The sequence below is a fragment of the Salvelinus fontinalis genome, chromosome 4, assembly GCF_029448725.1.
Source record: "Salvelinus fontinalis isolate EN_2023a chromosome 4, ASM2944872v1, whole genome shotgun sequence".
Taxonomy (NCBI): Eukaryota; Metazoa; Chordata; class Actinopteri; order Salmoniformes; family Salmonidae; genus Salvelinus; species Salvelinus fontinalis.
In genome coordinates this window covers 10572962-10590856 of record NC_074668.1, presented here as the reverse complement: position 1 = coordinate 10590856, position 17895 = coordinate 10572962, and the positions used below count along the sequence as shown (strand labels likewise).

Here is a 17895-nt window from a genome sequence, read left to right as displayed (position 1 = left end):
TTTCAGCAGGGTGTAGAGCAGAGCAGCTTTCAACAGGGTGCAGAGCAGCTTTCAACAGGGTGTAGAGCAGCTTTCAACAGGGTGCAGAGCAGCTTTCAGTAGGGTGCAGGGCAGAGCAGCTTTCAGCAGGGTGCAGGGCAGAGCAGCTTTCAGCAGGGTGCAGGGCAGAGCAGCTTTCAGCAGGGTGTAGAGCAGAGCAGCTTTCAGCAGGGTGCAGAGCAGAGCAGCTTTCAGCAGGGTGCAAGGCAGAGCAGCTTTCAGCAGGGTGCATGGCAGAGCAGCTTTCAGCAGGGTGCAGAGCAGAGCAGCTTTCAGCAGGGTGCAGAGCAGAGCAGCTTTCAGCAGGGTGCAGAGCAGAGCAGCTTTCAGCAGGGTGCAGAGCAGAGCATTTTTCAGCAGGGTGCAGGGCAGAGCAGCTTTCAGCAGGGTGCAGAGCAGAGCAGCTTTCAGCAGGGTGTAGAGCAGACTCTGTCTGCATCTCAAATGGCACCCTATTCCTTATGTAGTGTACTACTGTTGACCATCTTCCCCTTTTTCTTTTGTTACACTGTTAACTTCTCCCTCCTTTTTTGGTCTGTTTTCTTCCTTTCTACCTCTTTACCTCTTTCATGTTCTGTCTCACCCTCCCCTTCTGCTTTCCTTCTGTTGTCTCACCCTCTACTTCCTCCCTCCCTTCCTCTTTCCCCAGATCACCAACCGCTACGTCTACGACACAGTGCTGCTATTGGCCAACACTTTCCACAGGAAGCTGGAGGACAGGAAGTGGCACAGCATGGCCAGCCTCACCTGTATCCGCAAGAACTCTAAGCCCTGGCAAGGAGGACGGCCTATGCTGGACAACGTCAAAAAGGTACTGGTCCATATAGAGGGTTAAGATAAAGAGATAAAGGTCCATATAGGGGGTTATTCTTAGAGACAGCAGTTTCTCCTGACTACCTCCTGACTATAGACCAAGGATATTCAAATCTGAGCCTGCAGGTCCGGAGTACTGCTGGTTTTCTGTTCTACCTGGTAATAATTGCACCCACATGGTGTCCCAGTCCTTGAAAATGCCTGCGTCCCAAATTGAACCCTATGACCTATATAGTGCACTACTTGTGATAAGGGCCCATATAGTTTTGGTTGAAAGTAGTATGCTATATAGGAGATAGGATGTTATTTGGGATGCATACTACAGTGCCTTGCAAATGTATTCATCCCCCTTGAGGTTTTTCCTATTTTGTTGCATTACAACCTGTAATTGAAATAGATTTTTATTTGGATTTCATGTAATGGACATACACAAAATAATCCAAATTGGTGAAGTGAAATGAAAAAATGTACTTTTCTAGAAAGCCCCTAAATAAGATCTGGTGCAACCAATTACCTTCAGAAGTCAAATTATTAGTTAAATAAAGTCCACCTATGTGCAATCTAAGTGTCACATGATCTGTCACAGGATGTCAGTATATACAGTGGGGCAGAAAAGTATTTAGTCAGCCACCAATTGTGCAAGTTCTCCCACTTAAAAAGATGAGAGGCCTGTAATTTTCATCATAGGTACACTTCAACTATGACAGACAAAATGAGAAAAAAAATCCAGAAAATCACATTGTAGGATTTTTAATGAATTTCTTTGCAAATCATGGTGGAGAATAAGTATTTGGTCAATAACAAAAGTTTATCTCAATACTTTGTTATATACCCTTTTTTTTCTGGGGGTGGATCAGCTTAATATTGCGGAAAGAATGTTTCTTTGTTATATACCCTTTGTTGGCAATGACAGAGGTCAAATGTTTTCTGTAAGTCTTCACAAGGTTTTCACACACTGTTGCTGGTATTTTGGCCCATTCCTCCATGCAGATCTCCTCTAGAGCAGTGATGTTTTGGGGCTGTTGCTGGGCAACACAGACTTTCAACTCCCTCCAAAGATTTTCTATGGGGTTGAGATCTGGAGACTGGCTAGGCCACTCCAGGACCTTGAAATGCTTCTTACGAAGCCACTCCTTTGTTGCCCGGGTGGTGTGTTTGGGATCATCATCATCACTTTCAGAACACACCTGTTCTGAAAGGCCCCAGCGTCTGCAACACCACTAAGCAAGGGGCACCACCAAGCAAGCGGCACCATGAAGACCAAGGAGCTCGCCAAACAGGTCAGGCACAAAGTTGTGGAGAAGTACAGATCAGGGTTGGGTTATAAAAAAATATCTGAAACTTTGAACATCCCACGGAGCACCATTAAATCCATTATTAAAAAATGGAAAGAATATGGCACCACAACAAACCTGCCAAGAGAGGGCCGCCCACCAAAACTCACGGCCAGACAAGGAGGGCATTAATCAGAGAGGCAACGAAGAGACCAAAGAAAACCCTGAAGGAGCTGCAAAGCTCCACAGCGGAGATTGGAGTATCTGTCCATAGGACTACTTTACACTGGGCTTTACCGGCTGGGCTTTGTGGAAGAGTGGCCAGAAAAAAGCCATTGCTTAAATAAAGAAATAAGCAAACAAGTTTGGTGTTCGCCAAAAGGCATGTGGGAGACACCCCAAACATATGGAAGAAGGTACTCTGGTAGAGAGATTAGACTTAGATGAGACTAAAATGTAGCTTTTTGTCCATCAAGGAAACGCTATGTCTGGTGCAAACCCAACACCTCGCATCACCCCGAGAACACCATCCTCAATCATGGTGGTGGCAGCATCATGCTGTGGGAATATTTTTATTCGGCAGGGACTGGGAAACTGGTCAGAATTGAAGAAATGATGGAGGGCACTAAATACAGGGAAATTCTTGAGGGAAACCTGTTTCAGTCTTCCATCCATTTTAGACTGGGACTGAGGTTCCCCTTCCAGTAGGACAATGACCCTAAGCATGCTGCTCAAGCAACACTTGAGTGGTTTAAGGGGAAACATTTAAATGTCTTTGAATAGCCTAGTCAAAGCCCAGACCTCAATCAAATTGAGCATCTGTGGTATGACTTAAATATTGCTGTACACCAGCGGAACCCATCCAACTTGAAGGAGCTGGAGCAGTTTTGCCTTGCATAATGGCAAAAATCCCAGTGGTTAGATGTGCCAACCTTATAGAGACATACCCCAAGAGACTTGCAGCTGTAATTGCTGCAGAGGGTGGCTCTACAAAGTATTGACTTTTGGGGGTGAATAGTTATGCACGCTCAAGTTTTCAGTTTTTTTAAATTATTGCTTGTTTGTTTCACACACAAAAATATTTTGCATCTTCGAAGTGGTAGGCATGTTGTGTAAATCAAGTGATACAAACCCCCCAAAAATATATTTTAATTCCGAGCTATAAGGCAACAAAATAGGAAAAATGCCAAGGGGGGTGAATAATTTCGTAAGCCACTGTATGAATGTGAAAAACAAGTGATATTATGACAGACAAGGGATAGCCCTTCAAGTGATATTATGACAGACAAGGGATAGCCCTTCATGGGTGGACGTCATCTCATCTGCCCCTACTTTTATCTCCAAGGGGATCTTTGAAATGGATATGAAATTAGGGACACTGTCTTAGGCATTGAATAAAGCGCTGGTGGTTTTGTTGGCGTTGTTGTTGTGTTGAGGTGACATCGTGCTCTCCAGAGCTGCTGTGTTAGTGCAGGACAGGACGTGATGTTAACACCTTCTCCATCCCTGTGGCCGTAGCTCCTGGGGAGTGTACTGTACCTGTCGACACGTGTCTGCACACACACACAACACACACACACACACACACACACACACACACACACACACACACACACACACACACACACACACACACACACAGTGGCATTCTCACACCCTGTCCTCTGCCGTGAGCCACATGAGAAGTCAGTGAAAGTGACACCGGCCCTGCCGTAGGAAAGCTGAGCCAACAAAGGTCGAGTCCCAATGATTCAGTCCCTCTCCAACCAGTCCTGAGACTGGTTGTATGTGTGAGGTGTTCTCTCCTGCACCTGCTGCTGGCTGTTGTAATAACTGTGGTGATGTGGCGTATGCCTTGTTATTTTACTGTAAACCAGCCATGTAATGGGCCCATATTACATTCCCCAGGGTATCCTCATTGGTCCACTGTTCTACGGCTTCATTAGGGGAACGGACTGTTTATTGGCTTTTCAATGCATGTGTTAGGGTGAGCTTGCTGCTCAGCTCCCCTAATTGGACAGCTAATTAATCCTGTCAGCGCAGTATTGGTGCAATACATTTACAACGATTCTCTTTGTGTTAATTAGACCTACAATTTGGAAAGGGTGGGGGGGGGGTCTCTGCACTCGTTTGTGATGTTGGATAGCTTTGGGGAGTTGAAAGGCTACTCATGGTGTGGTGCTTTGGGGAGATGAAAGGCTACTCATGGTGTGGTGCTTTTGGGAGTTGAAAGGCTACTCATGGTGTGGTGCTTTGGGGAGTTGAAAGGCTACTCATGGTGTGGTGCTTTGGGGAGATGAAAGGCTACTCATGGTGTGGTGCTTTGGGGAGATGAAAGGCTACTCATGGTGTGGTGCTTTGGGGAGATGAAAGGCTACTCATGGTGTGGTGCTTTGGGGAGATGAAAGGCTACTCATGGTGTGGTGCTTTGGGGAGATGAAAGGCTACTCATGGTGTGGTGCTTTGGGGAGATGAAAGGCTACTCATGGTGTGGTGCTTTGGGGAGATGAAAGGCTACTCATGGTGTGATGCTTTGTTCGTGGCAGCCGATCACTCTTTATGTTTAAGCCTGCTCTCATTTAGCAAAAGAAGAACAGATTAAGAGTAAATTAACAACAGGCGATTATTATCATGACTTTAATGTAACAGGCTGCATGTAGATGAATAAATCTGTTTCCCAATGCGGGCGGGCACGTTGTTGGTTGGGGCTGTCATGCTCTCGAACGCAGCGCTGCACGCGGGGCTGCCATCAGTGCAGGTTTAATGCAGGCTGAATTATGAAAGGGGTGTGAGGGGAGCGAGGCATAGAATTACTTGATTCATAGCCTCTGTACACATCAACGGAAATATCAAAGCGAGAGGATTTCTCTTGAAAAAGCCCCACACTTACAAGTGTAGGATATTCATTTGATCACCCTGTTGCAGGAGAGCTGCCGGAGAATGAAATTCAGGAAATTAAAAACGTTTTAAAACTTTAAAACTGTATTGTATTTGAGGTTTAAAAAGACCTCTGAAGTTTGTAATTTTCACTTAGAAATTTCAGACTAGATTTGTTCTCATGAAAAATGTATCAACCCCTACAAAAATGTCCATGAATTATAATCCACATAATAATTCACATTTCCTGCTGTAGCAAACTGGCTCAAATTAATATCCTACAACTGGATCAAACCAGGTAATCACTTCACAGTGTCCAGGCTGGAGAGTTGAAGATGTCTTACTATCTATCACATTTATTTTCCAAAGGGCCCAGGAAATAGCAGACATTGTCCGGAGTGACGAGACCTTTTATTAAAACCATTTTCAATGTTTTATGACTTTTCTGGGAAGACTTCTTTGGTAGTTTCTTTGACCTTACTAATCACTCTTGTACGGTGTCCATATTAGTACAGTCTCAGTCTCATGAGGAATTGTTTTAATCTCAGCAGGATTTTCTAAAAACCCTCTGACTTTGTGTTTGTGTTTGTGCTGTGCCTTACAGTCTGGAGTGAGTGGTCTGACTGGCTTCCTGGAGTTTACAGACAACGGAACCAACCCCAACATCTACTTTGAGATCCTGGGGACCAATTATGGCGAGGACAGGGGCAGGGGTGTCAGTAAGGTAAAAGAACACAACGTTATTCTTGATCAAATGACCTTGGGTTAGATTCCCACTGGGGTCACCATACAAAACAATGATGCACGCATGACTGTAATTCGCTTTAGATAAAAGCATCTACTAAATGCCATGCAGCTATGTTATTATTATTATTATTAAAACGATCTTGTTCCTATTCCTGTTGTTATTGTTGTTGTTGACTATTCTCCACAGCGTGCTGCTTGATGTTAAGAAAACAGCAACATTTTCTCTGAGATTGGCAAAAAATCTGCAACTTTTTTTCTCTGCCCAATGACAAAATGTGTAGAATTGCTAGAAGTTAGCTGTTTTCAAAAGATTATGAAATAAATAGTAAATATTGTGGTGAGGGGGGGTTATCTGACCTTGCGTGGTGGCCTTGTGAAAGAGGTTGAAGGGTGAGGATTGAAGAGGAGGGGTGAGACTTGAGTTTTGAGACTAGGTGAGGTCTGAGAAGGAGGAATGAAGAAGTTCCTAATATGTATTCCGTACAGGTGACTGGTGCGCTGTCTCTGTAGGTCTGACTTACGTGCTGTCTCGAGGATGGAGCACTGTGTTTCGCGCAAGAAGGCAGGTTTGGCTGCCACAGTGACACGAAATAGCTAAATAACCTTTAGAACAATGTTCTATACAAAGTATGTTTAGTAGAAATACTGCAATGTTTGGGGTGGCAGGTAGTCTAGTGGTTAGAGCGTTGAACCAGTAACTGAAAAGTTGCTGGATCAAATCCCTGAGCTGATAACTTTAGAATCTGTCATTCTCACCCTGAACAAGGCAGTTAACCTGGTTGCCTGGTAGGCTGTCATTGTAAATAAGTGTACATCTAATTATTAAGTGTTACCTAGAGAACTATATTCTTTTCCCAGTTCTTCTCATATACAGTACCAGTCAAATGTTTGGACACTTCTACTCATTCAAGGTTTTATTTTACTATTTTCTACATTGTAGAATACTAGTGAAGATATCAAAACGATAAAATAACACATATGGAATCATGTAGTAACCAAAAAAGTGTTAAACAAATCTAAATATATTTTATATTTGAGATTCTTCAAAGTAGCCACCCTTTACCTTGACGACAGCTTTGCACACTCTTGGCATTCTCTCTTTTGTCCTACCCCACACATGCAGAGACCTCACCTGGCTTAACTGGTGCCTCCAGAGATGCAACCTCTCTCATCATCCCTCAATGCCTAGGTTTATCTCCACTGTACTCACATCCTACCATATCCTTGTCTGTACATTATGCCCTGAATCTATTCTACCACGCGCAGAAATCTGCTCCTTGTATTCTCTGTTCCCAATGCACTAGACGACCAGTTCTTATAGCCATTAGCCGTACCCTTATCCTATTCCTCCTCTGTTCCTCTGGTGATCTAGAGGTTAACCCAGGCCCTGTAGCCCCCAGTACTACACCTATTCCCCAGGCACTCTCATTTGTTGACTTCTGTAACCCTAAAAGCCTTGGTTTCATGCATGTTAACACCAGAATCCTCCTCCCTAAGTTTGTCTTATTCACTGCTTTAGCACACTCCGCCAAACCTGGTGTACAAGCTGTGTCTGAATCCTGACTTAGGAAGACCACCAAAAATTCAGAAATTTACAGAACTACAACAATTTCTGTCAAGATAGAACTGCGAAAGGGGGCGCTGTTGCAATCTACTGCAGAGATAGCCTGCAGAGCTCTGTCATACTATCGAGGTCAGTGCCCAAACCGTTCGAGCTTCTACTTTTAAAAATCCACCTTTCCAGAAACAAGTCTCTCACTGTTGCCACCTGTTATAGACCCCCCTCAGCCCCCAGCTGTGCCCTGGACACCATATGTGAATTGATTGCCCCCCATCTAGCTTCAGAGTTTGTACTGTTAGGTGACCTAAACTGGGACATGCTTAACACCCCGGCCGTCCTACAATCTAAGCTAGATGCTCTAAATGTCACACAAATTATCAAGGAACCTACCAGGTACAACCCTAAATCCGTAAACATGGGCACCCTCATAGATATCATCCTGACCAACTTGCCCTTTAAATACACCTCTGCTGTCTTCAACCAGGATCTCAGCGATCATTGCCTCATTGCCTGCATCCGTAATGGGTCGGCGACCACCCCTCATCACTGTCAAACGCTCCCTAAAACACTTCACCGAGCAGGCCTTTCTAATCGACCTGGCCCGGGTATCCTGGAAGGATATAGACCTCATCCTGTCAGTATAGGATGCCAGGTTGTTTAAAAAAAACTTTCCTCACCATCTTAAATAATCTTAAATAAGCATGCCCCATTCAAAAAAATGTAGAACAGATATAGCCCTTGGTTCACTCCAGACTTGACTGCCCTTGACCAGGACAAAAACATCCTGTGGCGTACTGCATTAGCATCGAATAGCCCCCGTGATATGCAACTTTTCAGGGGTGTCAGGAACCAATATAAACAGTCAGTTAGGAAAGCAAAGGCTAGCTTTTTCAAACAGAAATTTGCATCCTGTAGCATTAACTCCAAAACGTTTTGGGACACGGTAAAATAAGAGCACCTCCTTCCAGTTGCCCACTGCACTGAGGTGAGGAAACACTGTCACCACCGATAGATCTATGATAATCGAGAATTATAAATAAGCAGTTTTCAACGGCTGGCCATGTTTTCCACCTGGCTACCCCTATCCCGGCCAACAGCTCTGCACCCCCCGCAGCAATTTTTCCAAGCCCCCCCCCCGCTTCTCTGTACTGAAAGAGCTGCAAAATCTGGACCCCGACAAATCAGCTGGGCTCGACAATCTGGACCCTCTCTTTCTAAAATTATCCGCCGAAATTGTTGCAACCCCTATTACTAGCCTGTTTAACCTCTCTTTCATATCGTCTGAGATTCCTAAAGATTGGAAAGCAGCCGCGATCATCCCCCTCTTCAAAGGGGAGACACTCTAGACTCAAACTGTTACAGACCTATATCCATCCTGCCCTGCCTTTCTAAGGTCTTAGAAAGCCAAGATAAGAAAAAGATCACCGAACATTTCGAATCCCACCGTACCTTCTCCACTATGCAATCTGGTTTCCGAGTTGGTCATGGGTGCACCTCAGCCACGCTCAAGGTCCTAAACGATATCATAACCGGCATCGATAACAGACAGTACTGTGCAGCCGTCATCATCAACCTTGCCAAGGCTTTTGACTCTGTCCATCACTGCATTCTTATCGGCAGACTCGATAGCCTTGGTTTCTCAAATGACTGCCTCGCCTGTTTCACCAACTACTTCTCAGATAGAGTTCAGTGTGTTAAATTGGAGGGCCTGTTCTCTGGACCTCTGGAATTCTCTATGGGGGTGCCACAGGGTTCAATTCTTGGGCCGACTCTTTTCTCTGTGTATATCAAAGATGTCGCTCTTGCTGCTTGTGATTCTCTGATCCACCTCCATGCAGACGACACCATTCTGCATACATCTGGCCCCTCTTTGGACACTGTGTTAACAAACCTCCAAACGAGTTTCAATGCCATACAACACTCCTTCTGTAGCCTCCAACTGCTCTTAAATGCTAGTAAAACTAAATGCATGCTCTTCAACCAATTGCTGCCCGCACCCGCCCGTCCGACTAGCATCACTACTCTGGACGGTTCTGACTTAGAATATATGGACAACTACAAATACCTAGGTGTTTGTTTAGACTGGAAACTCTCCTTCCAGACTCACATTAAGCATCTCCAATGCAAAATGAAATCTAGAGTCGGCTTCCTATTTCGCAACAAAGCCTCCTAACTATCCTAGCGATCATTGACTTCGGCGATGTCATTTACAAAATAGCCTCCAACAATACTCAGCAAATTGGATGTAGTGATCCATCCGTTTTGTCACCAACGCCCCATATACTACCCACCACTGCGACCTGTATGCTCTTGTTGGCTGGTCCTCACTACATATTCATTGCCAAACCCACTGGCTCCAGGTCATCTATAAGTCTTTGCAAGGTAAAGCCCTGCCTTATCTCAGCTCACTGGACACCATAGCAGCACCCACCCGTAGCATGCGCTCCAGCAGATATATTTCACTGGTCATCCCCAAAGCCAACTCCTCCTTTGGCCGCATTTCCTTCCAGTTCTCTGCTGCCAATGACTGGAACGAATTGGAAAAAAAGTCACTGAAGTTGGAGACTTATATCTCCCTCACTAACTTTTAGCATCAGCTGTCAGAGCAGCTAACCGATCACTGCACCTGTACACAGCTCATCTGTATAAATAGCCCACCCAACTACCTCATCCCCATATTGTTATTCATTTTTTGGGCTCTTTTGCACACCAGTATCTCTACTCGCTAAATGCTAAATTGTAATTATTTCGCCACTATGGCCTATTTATTGCCTTACCTCCGTAATCTTACTATATTTGCACACACTGTACATATATTTTTCTATTGTGTTATTGACTGTACGTTTGTTTATCCCATGTGTAACTCTGTGTTGTTGTTTTTGTCAAACTGCTTTGCTTTATCTTGGCCAGGTTGCAGTTGTAAATGAGAACTTGTTCTCAACTGGCTTACCTGGTTAAATAAAGGTGAAATTAAATAAAAATTACAATTTAAGACGCTTGTTCCACCATTGGGATGCCAGGACAGGAAAGAGCTTTGACTGGGAGCGACCAGAGTTGGCAGAACAGAGTGCTTGGGTTGGGATCTAGGGTTTGAACATAGCCTGAAGGTAAGGTGGTGCAGTTCCCCTTGCTGCTCCGTAGGCAGGGTCTTGAAGATGATGAGATCTTCAACTGGAAACCAGTGGAGTGTGCGGAAGAGTGGGGTGCCATGGGAGAAAATAGGAAGATTGTATACCGGTCTTCTGCTGCATTCTGGATAAGTTGCAGGGAATTGATGGCAAAGTGTGGAGCCCAGCCAACAGAGAGTAGTCTAGACGGGAGATGACAAGTGCCTGGATTAGAACTTGTGCCACTTCCTGTGTGAGGAAAGGTCATACTCTACGACCAGTGAACCTGCAGGAGCGAGTGACTGCTTTATGTTTGCAGAGAACGATAGGGTGTTGTTCAGGTTCTCGTTCAGCTTCTTTGCACTCTGGGAGGTGACACTGTGGAGTTGTCAACCGTGATGGGGAGGTCTTTGAGCGGGCATGCCTTCCCTGGGAGGAAGATCAGCTCTGTCTTGTCGAGGTTGAGCTTGAGGTGGTGGGCTGACATCCAAGCAGAGATATCTGCCAGGCATTCAGAGATGCGTGTCGCCACCTGCGTGTCAGAAGGGGGAAAGGAGAAAAGTAATTGAGTGTTATCCGCATAGCAATGATAGGAGAGACCATGTGAGGATATGACAGAGCTGAGTGACTTGGTGTATAGAGAGAAGAGGAGAGGGCCTAGATCCGAGCCCTGTGGGACACCAGTAGTGAGAGTACGTGGTGCAAACACAGACCCTCTCCATGTCACCTGGTGGTTGACAAAGTCATTTGCAGAGTTGGAGGAGCGAGAGGGAAGAGGTGGAGTATTAAGGATGGGGGATAAAGTTGAGAATAGTTTCCCAGGGTTGGATGCAGAAGTTTGACATTTAGAGTGATAGAAAGCATCTTTAGCAACAAATATAGAGGAAGAGAAGGTAGAGAGGAGGGAGTGGAAGGAATATACAGTAAACGTCCACCGGAAGTTTAGTTTTCCTCCATTTCCGCTCATATGCCCGCAACCCTGTTCTGTTAGCCCGCAGTAAGTAACTCAGCCACGGAGCAGGCGGGGAAGGTCGGGCCGACCGGGAGGAAACAGGACAGTGAGAGTCAAAGGACGTAGAAAGGGAGGATAGCAGACGGAAGAGAGGATATGATATGATAGAGAGAGAGAGAGAGAGAGAGAGCGAAGATTGCGGCGGCGCATGACCATCTGGGTAGAGGCTGAGTGGGTAGGATTGGGGCAGATCAGAGATATATAGGGGGTTGCAGTGAGATTAGAAGGCTAACAGCCTCTAGTGAAGATGAGGTCAAGCGTATTGCCTGCCTTGTGAGTGGGAGGTGACTGGGAAAGGGTGAGGTCAAAGGAGGAAAGAAATTAATTGAAATCAATCGTCGCGAGGTTAAAATCGCCCAGTACGATGAGTGGTAGGCCATCGTCATGAAATGAGCTTTTCAAGGTGTCAAGCTCATTGAGGAACTCTCCAAGGACACCTTGTGCGTGATAGATTACAACAATGTTAAGCTTGAGTGGACAAGTGACAGTATGGAATTCAAATGAGGGGAAAATAGAAAATATAGATGTGAAGACGCACGCGAGGTTTGAACCCATAGAAGCAGAACAGATTCTGGCACAGAATGTTTTGCTATCAGTGTATGTTGCTGGTGGTTGTAGTCGCACCGACCAGTTGTAGGCCCTCCCCGTTTATTCCCAAAAACATCTGTCTCGACCAGATTTTCCGGTTGTGGTACCCACAGAGTCCAGTTTCCCACATCCTACCTATTTGTGCTCTGTTTTTACTAACCCAGTGAAAAAAAACTCACTAGCAAACGTGCTACAGTTATAAACTGAGTGTACAAAACATTATAAACACCTGCTCTTTCCATGACATAGACTGACCAGGTGAATCCAGGTGAAAGCTATGATCCCTTGTTGATTTCACTTGTTAAATCCACTTCAATCAGTGTAGATGAAGGAGAAGAGACAGGTTGAAGAAGGATTTTAAGCCTTGAGACAATTAAGACATGGATTGTGTATGTGTACCATTCGGGGGGTGAATGGGAAAGACAAAATATTTAAGTGCCTTTGAATGGGGTATGTTTGTAGGTGCCAGGTGCACCTGTTGTGTTGTGGGGCGACTCAATATGAGGATGATATTCTCTACACCAAGTGTACTACAAGTACTCTGAAACAAAGTGTGACTTTGATATGTTAATACATGTCTAGATTATACGTCTAGATTATATTGTAGCACCATCGATATACTCTGGCCCTGCCTATAGTATGTTTCATTTTGGAGTGTCAGCAATTCTGAGGGTGACGTGCAGGGGTTAAGGGATGTCCCAAATTACACCCTACTTCCTATATAGTGCACACATTTTGACCAAGGCCCACAGACACACACAGACACACACAGACACACCCCTGACGAATCCTAAACTTCCAGAGGGGCCTGCTGTAGATTACAAATTAGATTGTCAGATCTCATTAGAGATAATGGCCTGAGACACAAACATAACGCACCGTGCCTCCAAAGATGAAATTAATATTTAACTACAAAGTAATTACATTAACTCTGATTTCTTAATATAATAATATAATTCCTTTTGAGGGAATTAAATACTTGTTATACAGCTATGATAAGCACTGTACAGTATGTACCAGAACATCTGATGAGGGAGAGCATTGCTGCACCGTCTACTGAATATTTGATATTTTACATTTGTAATGAACCAATTGAGAAAAGCAGAGACTAAGAGTTGCAGGTCATCATACTGCACTTCAATTTAAAGATAAACATCAACAACTCAATAAATTGCAGGGGGGGGGGGGGGGGGCAATTCAAACAATAAAGCTCCACCCCGCCACTGTGTTGGTAAACAGCTGAGGGATGAGGCTGGAGAAATGTAACCTCTCTCAAATAGACTGAGCTATGGATGAAAGGACTGACCATCCATGAGATCTAAATGATAGTTTTAAACAGGCTTTGAGGTTATCACATAGCTGATCCCCTCACTCAAAGGCACTCACCTAGCCCATTATTTCTTGGCTCCAGAGATACGTCTTTGTGTGTGGTAATTTCTATGCACATTGCATGTTCCTATGTTCGTGTTGTCAAGGCGTGGATGTGGGTAAATGTAACCAATTAATTTCAGCTATTTTGGCACAACTTATATTTATGTTTAGTGGGTACCTATGTCCAGATAACGATAACAAGACAAAGTTCTGGAAATGTCTTTATTAACATGTAAACCTAATCTTCATTCAGCTTTTAATTCACAGCTGTCCATTTTGTTTCAGCAAACTGGCCCGAGGTTCCCTCAAGGTTGAAGTCATATGTACACGAATACAATGAAAGGCTTGCTCACAAGCGACCTCGCAATAAGATAAACAAACACGAAAAATACACCTCAAACAAATAGTATGTTGTATTTTTGCAGACACTCTTATCTAGAATAGTAGTGAGAGCAAAGAATTTCATCCAGACCAGTCCCACATTAGAATCAAACCCACATGCTGCAAGCACCATGCTCTACCAACTGAGCCACACAGGACCTACACCCCAGAGAAGGGCTAGTTATCAATCGCATTCCTCCCACACACTATAATCACAAACCCTTTCATATCTCTTCAACTCCACTGATGGACTTTTTAAACCGGGCCTTGTTCTTAAATTATGCCCAGGCACAGAACGGCTGTTCCAGTAATGACACAGAGGTAATTGACACAGAACTGACCTGGAGCTGTGCAGGGCTATAATCTGCTGCCTGCCTTTCTTTCAATTCATTATCCACACTGAGCCACACACATACTGTACGCATGTTATTATCACTCACTTTCTATTTCCCCCCTCTCTCTCGACCTCTCCCTCTCTCCTTCCTCTCTTTTCTTTTTTTCCTCTCTCTCCCATCTCACTCTCTCTCTCTCTCTCTCTCTCACACACGCACACACACACGCACACGCACGCACACACAGACACACATGCACACACACATACAGTTGTCTCTATGTTGATAATAGTTGGACTTAGGCAATCTATCATAATTATTATTACCTCTGTGCAATAATTAGTTTTCCACTCCATTAATTCAGATGGCTACATGCAGCTTACCACTCTATACATCAACAATCTAAAAGCTCCATTGGCCAGCAGAATAGATGACAGACGCACTGTCTGCTGGGTAATTGCTTCGTGGGACCTTAAGTCATTTCTGCTGGGAAATAAAATAGATTTATATTTACAATGTGTGGCCGTTAAAGAGGGTCACAGTTAGGTTGGATCTAATAGTGTTCCCAGTGATGTGGAACCCACTGAGAGAGAGAGAGGGAGAGGTAGAGAGAGAGAGAGAGAGGGTGAGGGGGTGATATAGATGTCCTATACTTTAGATATAGGGAGGTGACAAAGGCAAAGCAAGCGAGGCAAGCCCGGGGAACGATATCAAGTGAGTGTCAGTGGGAATGTTAACCCACTAAATGAATAGCATTTCATTCATACTAAAATATCCGCCAGAGTGGGGTCACCCTTCCTTTTCTGACACAGCCATTACACTGCCATGGTAACAGATATAACGCCTTTCATTATATGTTTGGACTGATAGAACAGATTGAATTTCATCTGTTACCCTTGACACGGTAAAAAATAGAACATATTAACCATGTAACACTGTATGACATTTGAATGTCAGTTTGTATGAGTGTCAGGTTGTGTATCTTATTGTACACACCCTCTAATCAAAGAGCAGTTACGTTTCAGCTGATCACACCCAGAGGAGAGTGGCTTGTATGTATGTTGAAACCATTCTCAACTAGAATGGCATTTTATGTCTATGGTTGACACCTGCTCTTAAAAGAACATTCATAACAATCCTAATGTCAGGTATGTTTATACCTATAAACATGTAGTACAGAGATGCCTACCTGGTCTATCACACTGTCTCATGTACTTGAAGGACAGGAAAGACTAATCCTACTGGACATGTACATGAAGAACAGGAAAGACTAATCCTACTGAACATGTACATGAAGAACAGGAAAGACTAATCCTACTGGACATGTACCTGAAGGACAGGAAAGACTAATCCTACTGAACATGTACCTGAAGAACAGGAAAGACTAATCCTACTGAACATGTATATGAAGAACAGGAAAGACTAATCCTACTGGACATGTACCTGAAGGACAGGAAAGACTAATCCTACTGAACATGTACATGAAGGACAGGAAAGACTAATCCTACTGGACATGTACCTGAAGAACAGGAAAGACTAATCCTACTGAACATGAACATGAAGAACAGGAAAGACTAATCCTACTGGACATGGACATGAAGAACAGGAAAGACTAATCCTACTGGACATGGACATGAAGAACAGGAAAGACTAATCCTACTGGACATGTACATGAAGAACAGGAAAGACTAATCCTACTGGACATGTACATGAAGAACAGGAAAGACTAATCCTACTGGACATGGACATGAAGAACAGGAAAGACTAATCCTACTGAACATGAACATGAAGAACAGGAAAGACTAATCCTACTGGACATGTACCTGAAGAACAGGAAAGACTAATCCTACTGAACATGAACATGAAGAACAGGAAAGACTAATCCTACTGGACATGTACCTGAAGGACAGGAAAGACTAATCCTACTGGACATGTACATGAAGAACAGGAAAGACTAATCCTACTGGACATGTACATGAAGAACAGGAAAGACTAATCCTACTGGACATGGACATGAAGAACAGGAAAGACTAATCCTACTGAACATGAACATGAAGAACAGGAAAGACTAATCCTACTGGACATGTACCTGAAGAACAGGAAAGACTAATCCTACTGAACATGAACATGAAGAACAGGAAAGACTAATCCTACCGGACATGTACCTGAAGGACAGGAAAGACTAATCCTACTGGACATGGACATGAAGAACAGGAAAGACTAATCCTACTGGACATGTACCTGAAGGACAGGAAAGACTAATCCTACTGGACATGTACATGAAGGACAGGAAAGACTAATCCTACTGAACATGTATATGAAGAACAGGATAGACTAATCCTACTGAACATGTATATGAAGAACAGGAAAGACTAATCCTACTGGACATGGACATGAAGAACAGGAAAGACTAATCCTACTGGACATGTACATGAAGGACAGGAAAGACTAATCCTACTGAACATGTATATGAAGAACAGGAAATACTAATCCTACTGGACATGTACATGAAGGACAGGAAAGACTAATCCTACTGAACATGTACCTGAAGAACAGGAAAGACTAATCCTACTGAACATGTACCTGAAGAACAGGAAAGACTAATCCTACTGGACATGTACATGAAGGACAGGAAAGACTAATCCTACTGGACATGGACATGAAGAACAGGAAAGACTAATCCTACTGGACATGTACCTGAAGGACAGGAAAGACTAATCCTACTGGACATGTACATGAAGGACAGGAAAGACTAATCCTACTGAACATGAACATGAAGAACAGGAAAGACTAATCCTACTGAACATGTATATGAAGAACAGGAAAGACTAATCCTACTGGACATGTACATGAAGGACAGGAAAGACTAATCCTACTGAACATGGACATGAAGAACAGGAAAGACTAATCCTACTGAACATGTACCTGAAGAACAGGAAAGACTAATCCTACTGGACATGGACATGAAGAACAGGAAAGACTAATCCTACTGGACATGTACATGAAGAACAGGAAAGACTAATCCTACTGAACATGTACCTGAAGAACAGGAAAGACTAATCCTACTGAACATGTACCTGAAGAACAGGAAAGACTAATCCTACTGGACATGTACCTGAAGAACAGGAAAGACTAATCCTACTGAACATGTATATGAAGAACAGGAAAGACTAATCCTACTGAACATGTACCTGAAGGACAGGAAAGACTAATCCTACTGGACATGTACATGAAGAACAGGAAAGACTAATCCTACTGGACATGTACCTGAAGAACAGGAAAGACTAATCCTACTGGACATGTACCTGAAGAACAGGAAAGACTAATCCTACTGGACATGTACCTGAAGAACAGGAAAGACTAATCCTACTGGACATGGACATGAAGAACAGGAAAGACTAATCCTACTGGACATGGACATGAAGAACAGGAAAGACTAATCCTACTGGACATGTACCTGAAGAACAGGAAAGACTAATCCTACTGGACATGTACCTGAAGAACAGGAAAGACTAATCCTACTGGACATGTACCTGAAGAACAGGAAAGACTAATCCTACTGGACATGTACCTGAAGAACAGGAAAGACTAATCCTACTGGACATGGACATGAAGAACAGGAAAGACTAATCCTACTGGACATGGACATGAAGAACAGGAAAGACTAATCCTACTGGACATGTACATGTTAATAAAAACGTGTTGGAATTACACAATAATACATTTTATTGTAACATGTTAAAAATGTTGTTCTTACTTTCACTTACAACTGAAATCTAGCTTGGGGTACAAT

General features: G+C 43.7%; 1 protein-coding gene across 2 annotated transcripts in view; it reads left to right on the top strand.

Moving 5' to 3' along the window:
• Positions 1–17895, top strand: part of LOC129853067 (glutamate receptor ionotropic, delta-2) — a 691695-nt gene that overhangs the window by 436007 nt on the left and 237793 nt on the right. For both annotated transcript variants that reach the window (XR_008759076.1, XM_055918729.1), the window contains exons 7-8: positions 689–850; positions 5608–5727. Coding sequence is in view for 1 of the 2 variants with exons in the window: in XM_055918729.1 (XP_055774704.1) it covers positions 689–850; positions 5608–5727 (282 nt within the window). In the remaining variant the exon portion in view is untranslated. The remainder of the gene's footprint in view (positions 1–688; positions 851–5607; positions 5728–17895) is intronic.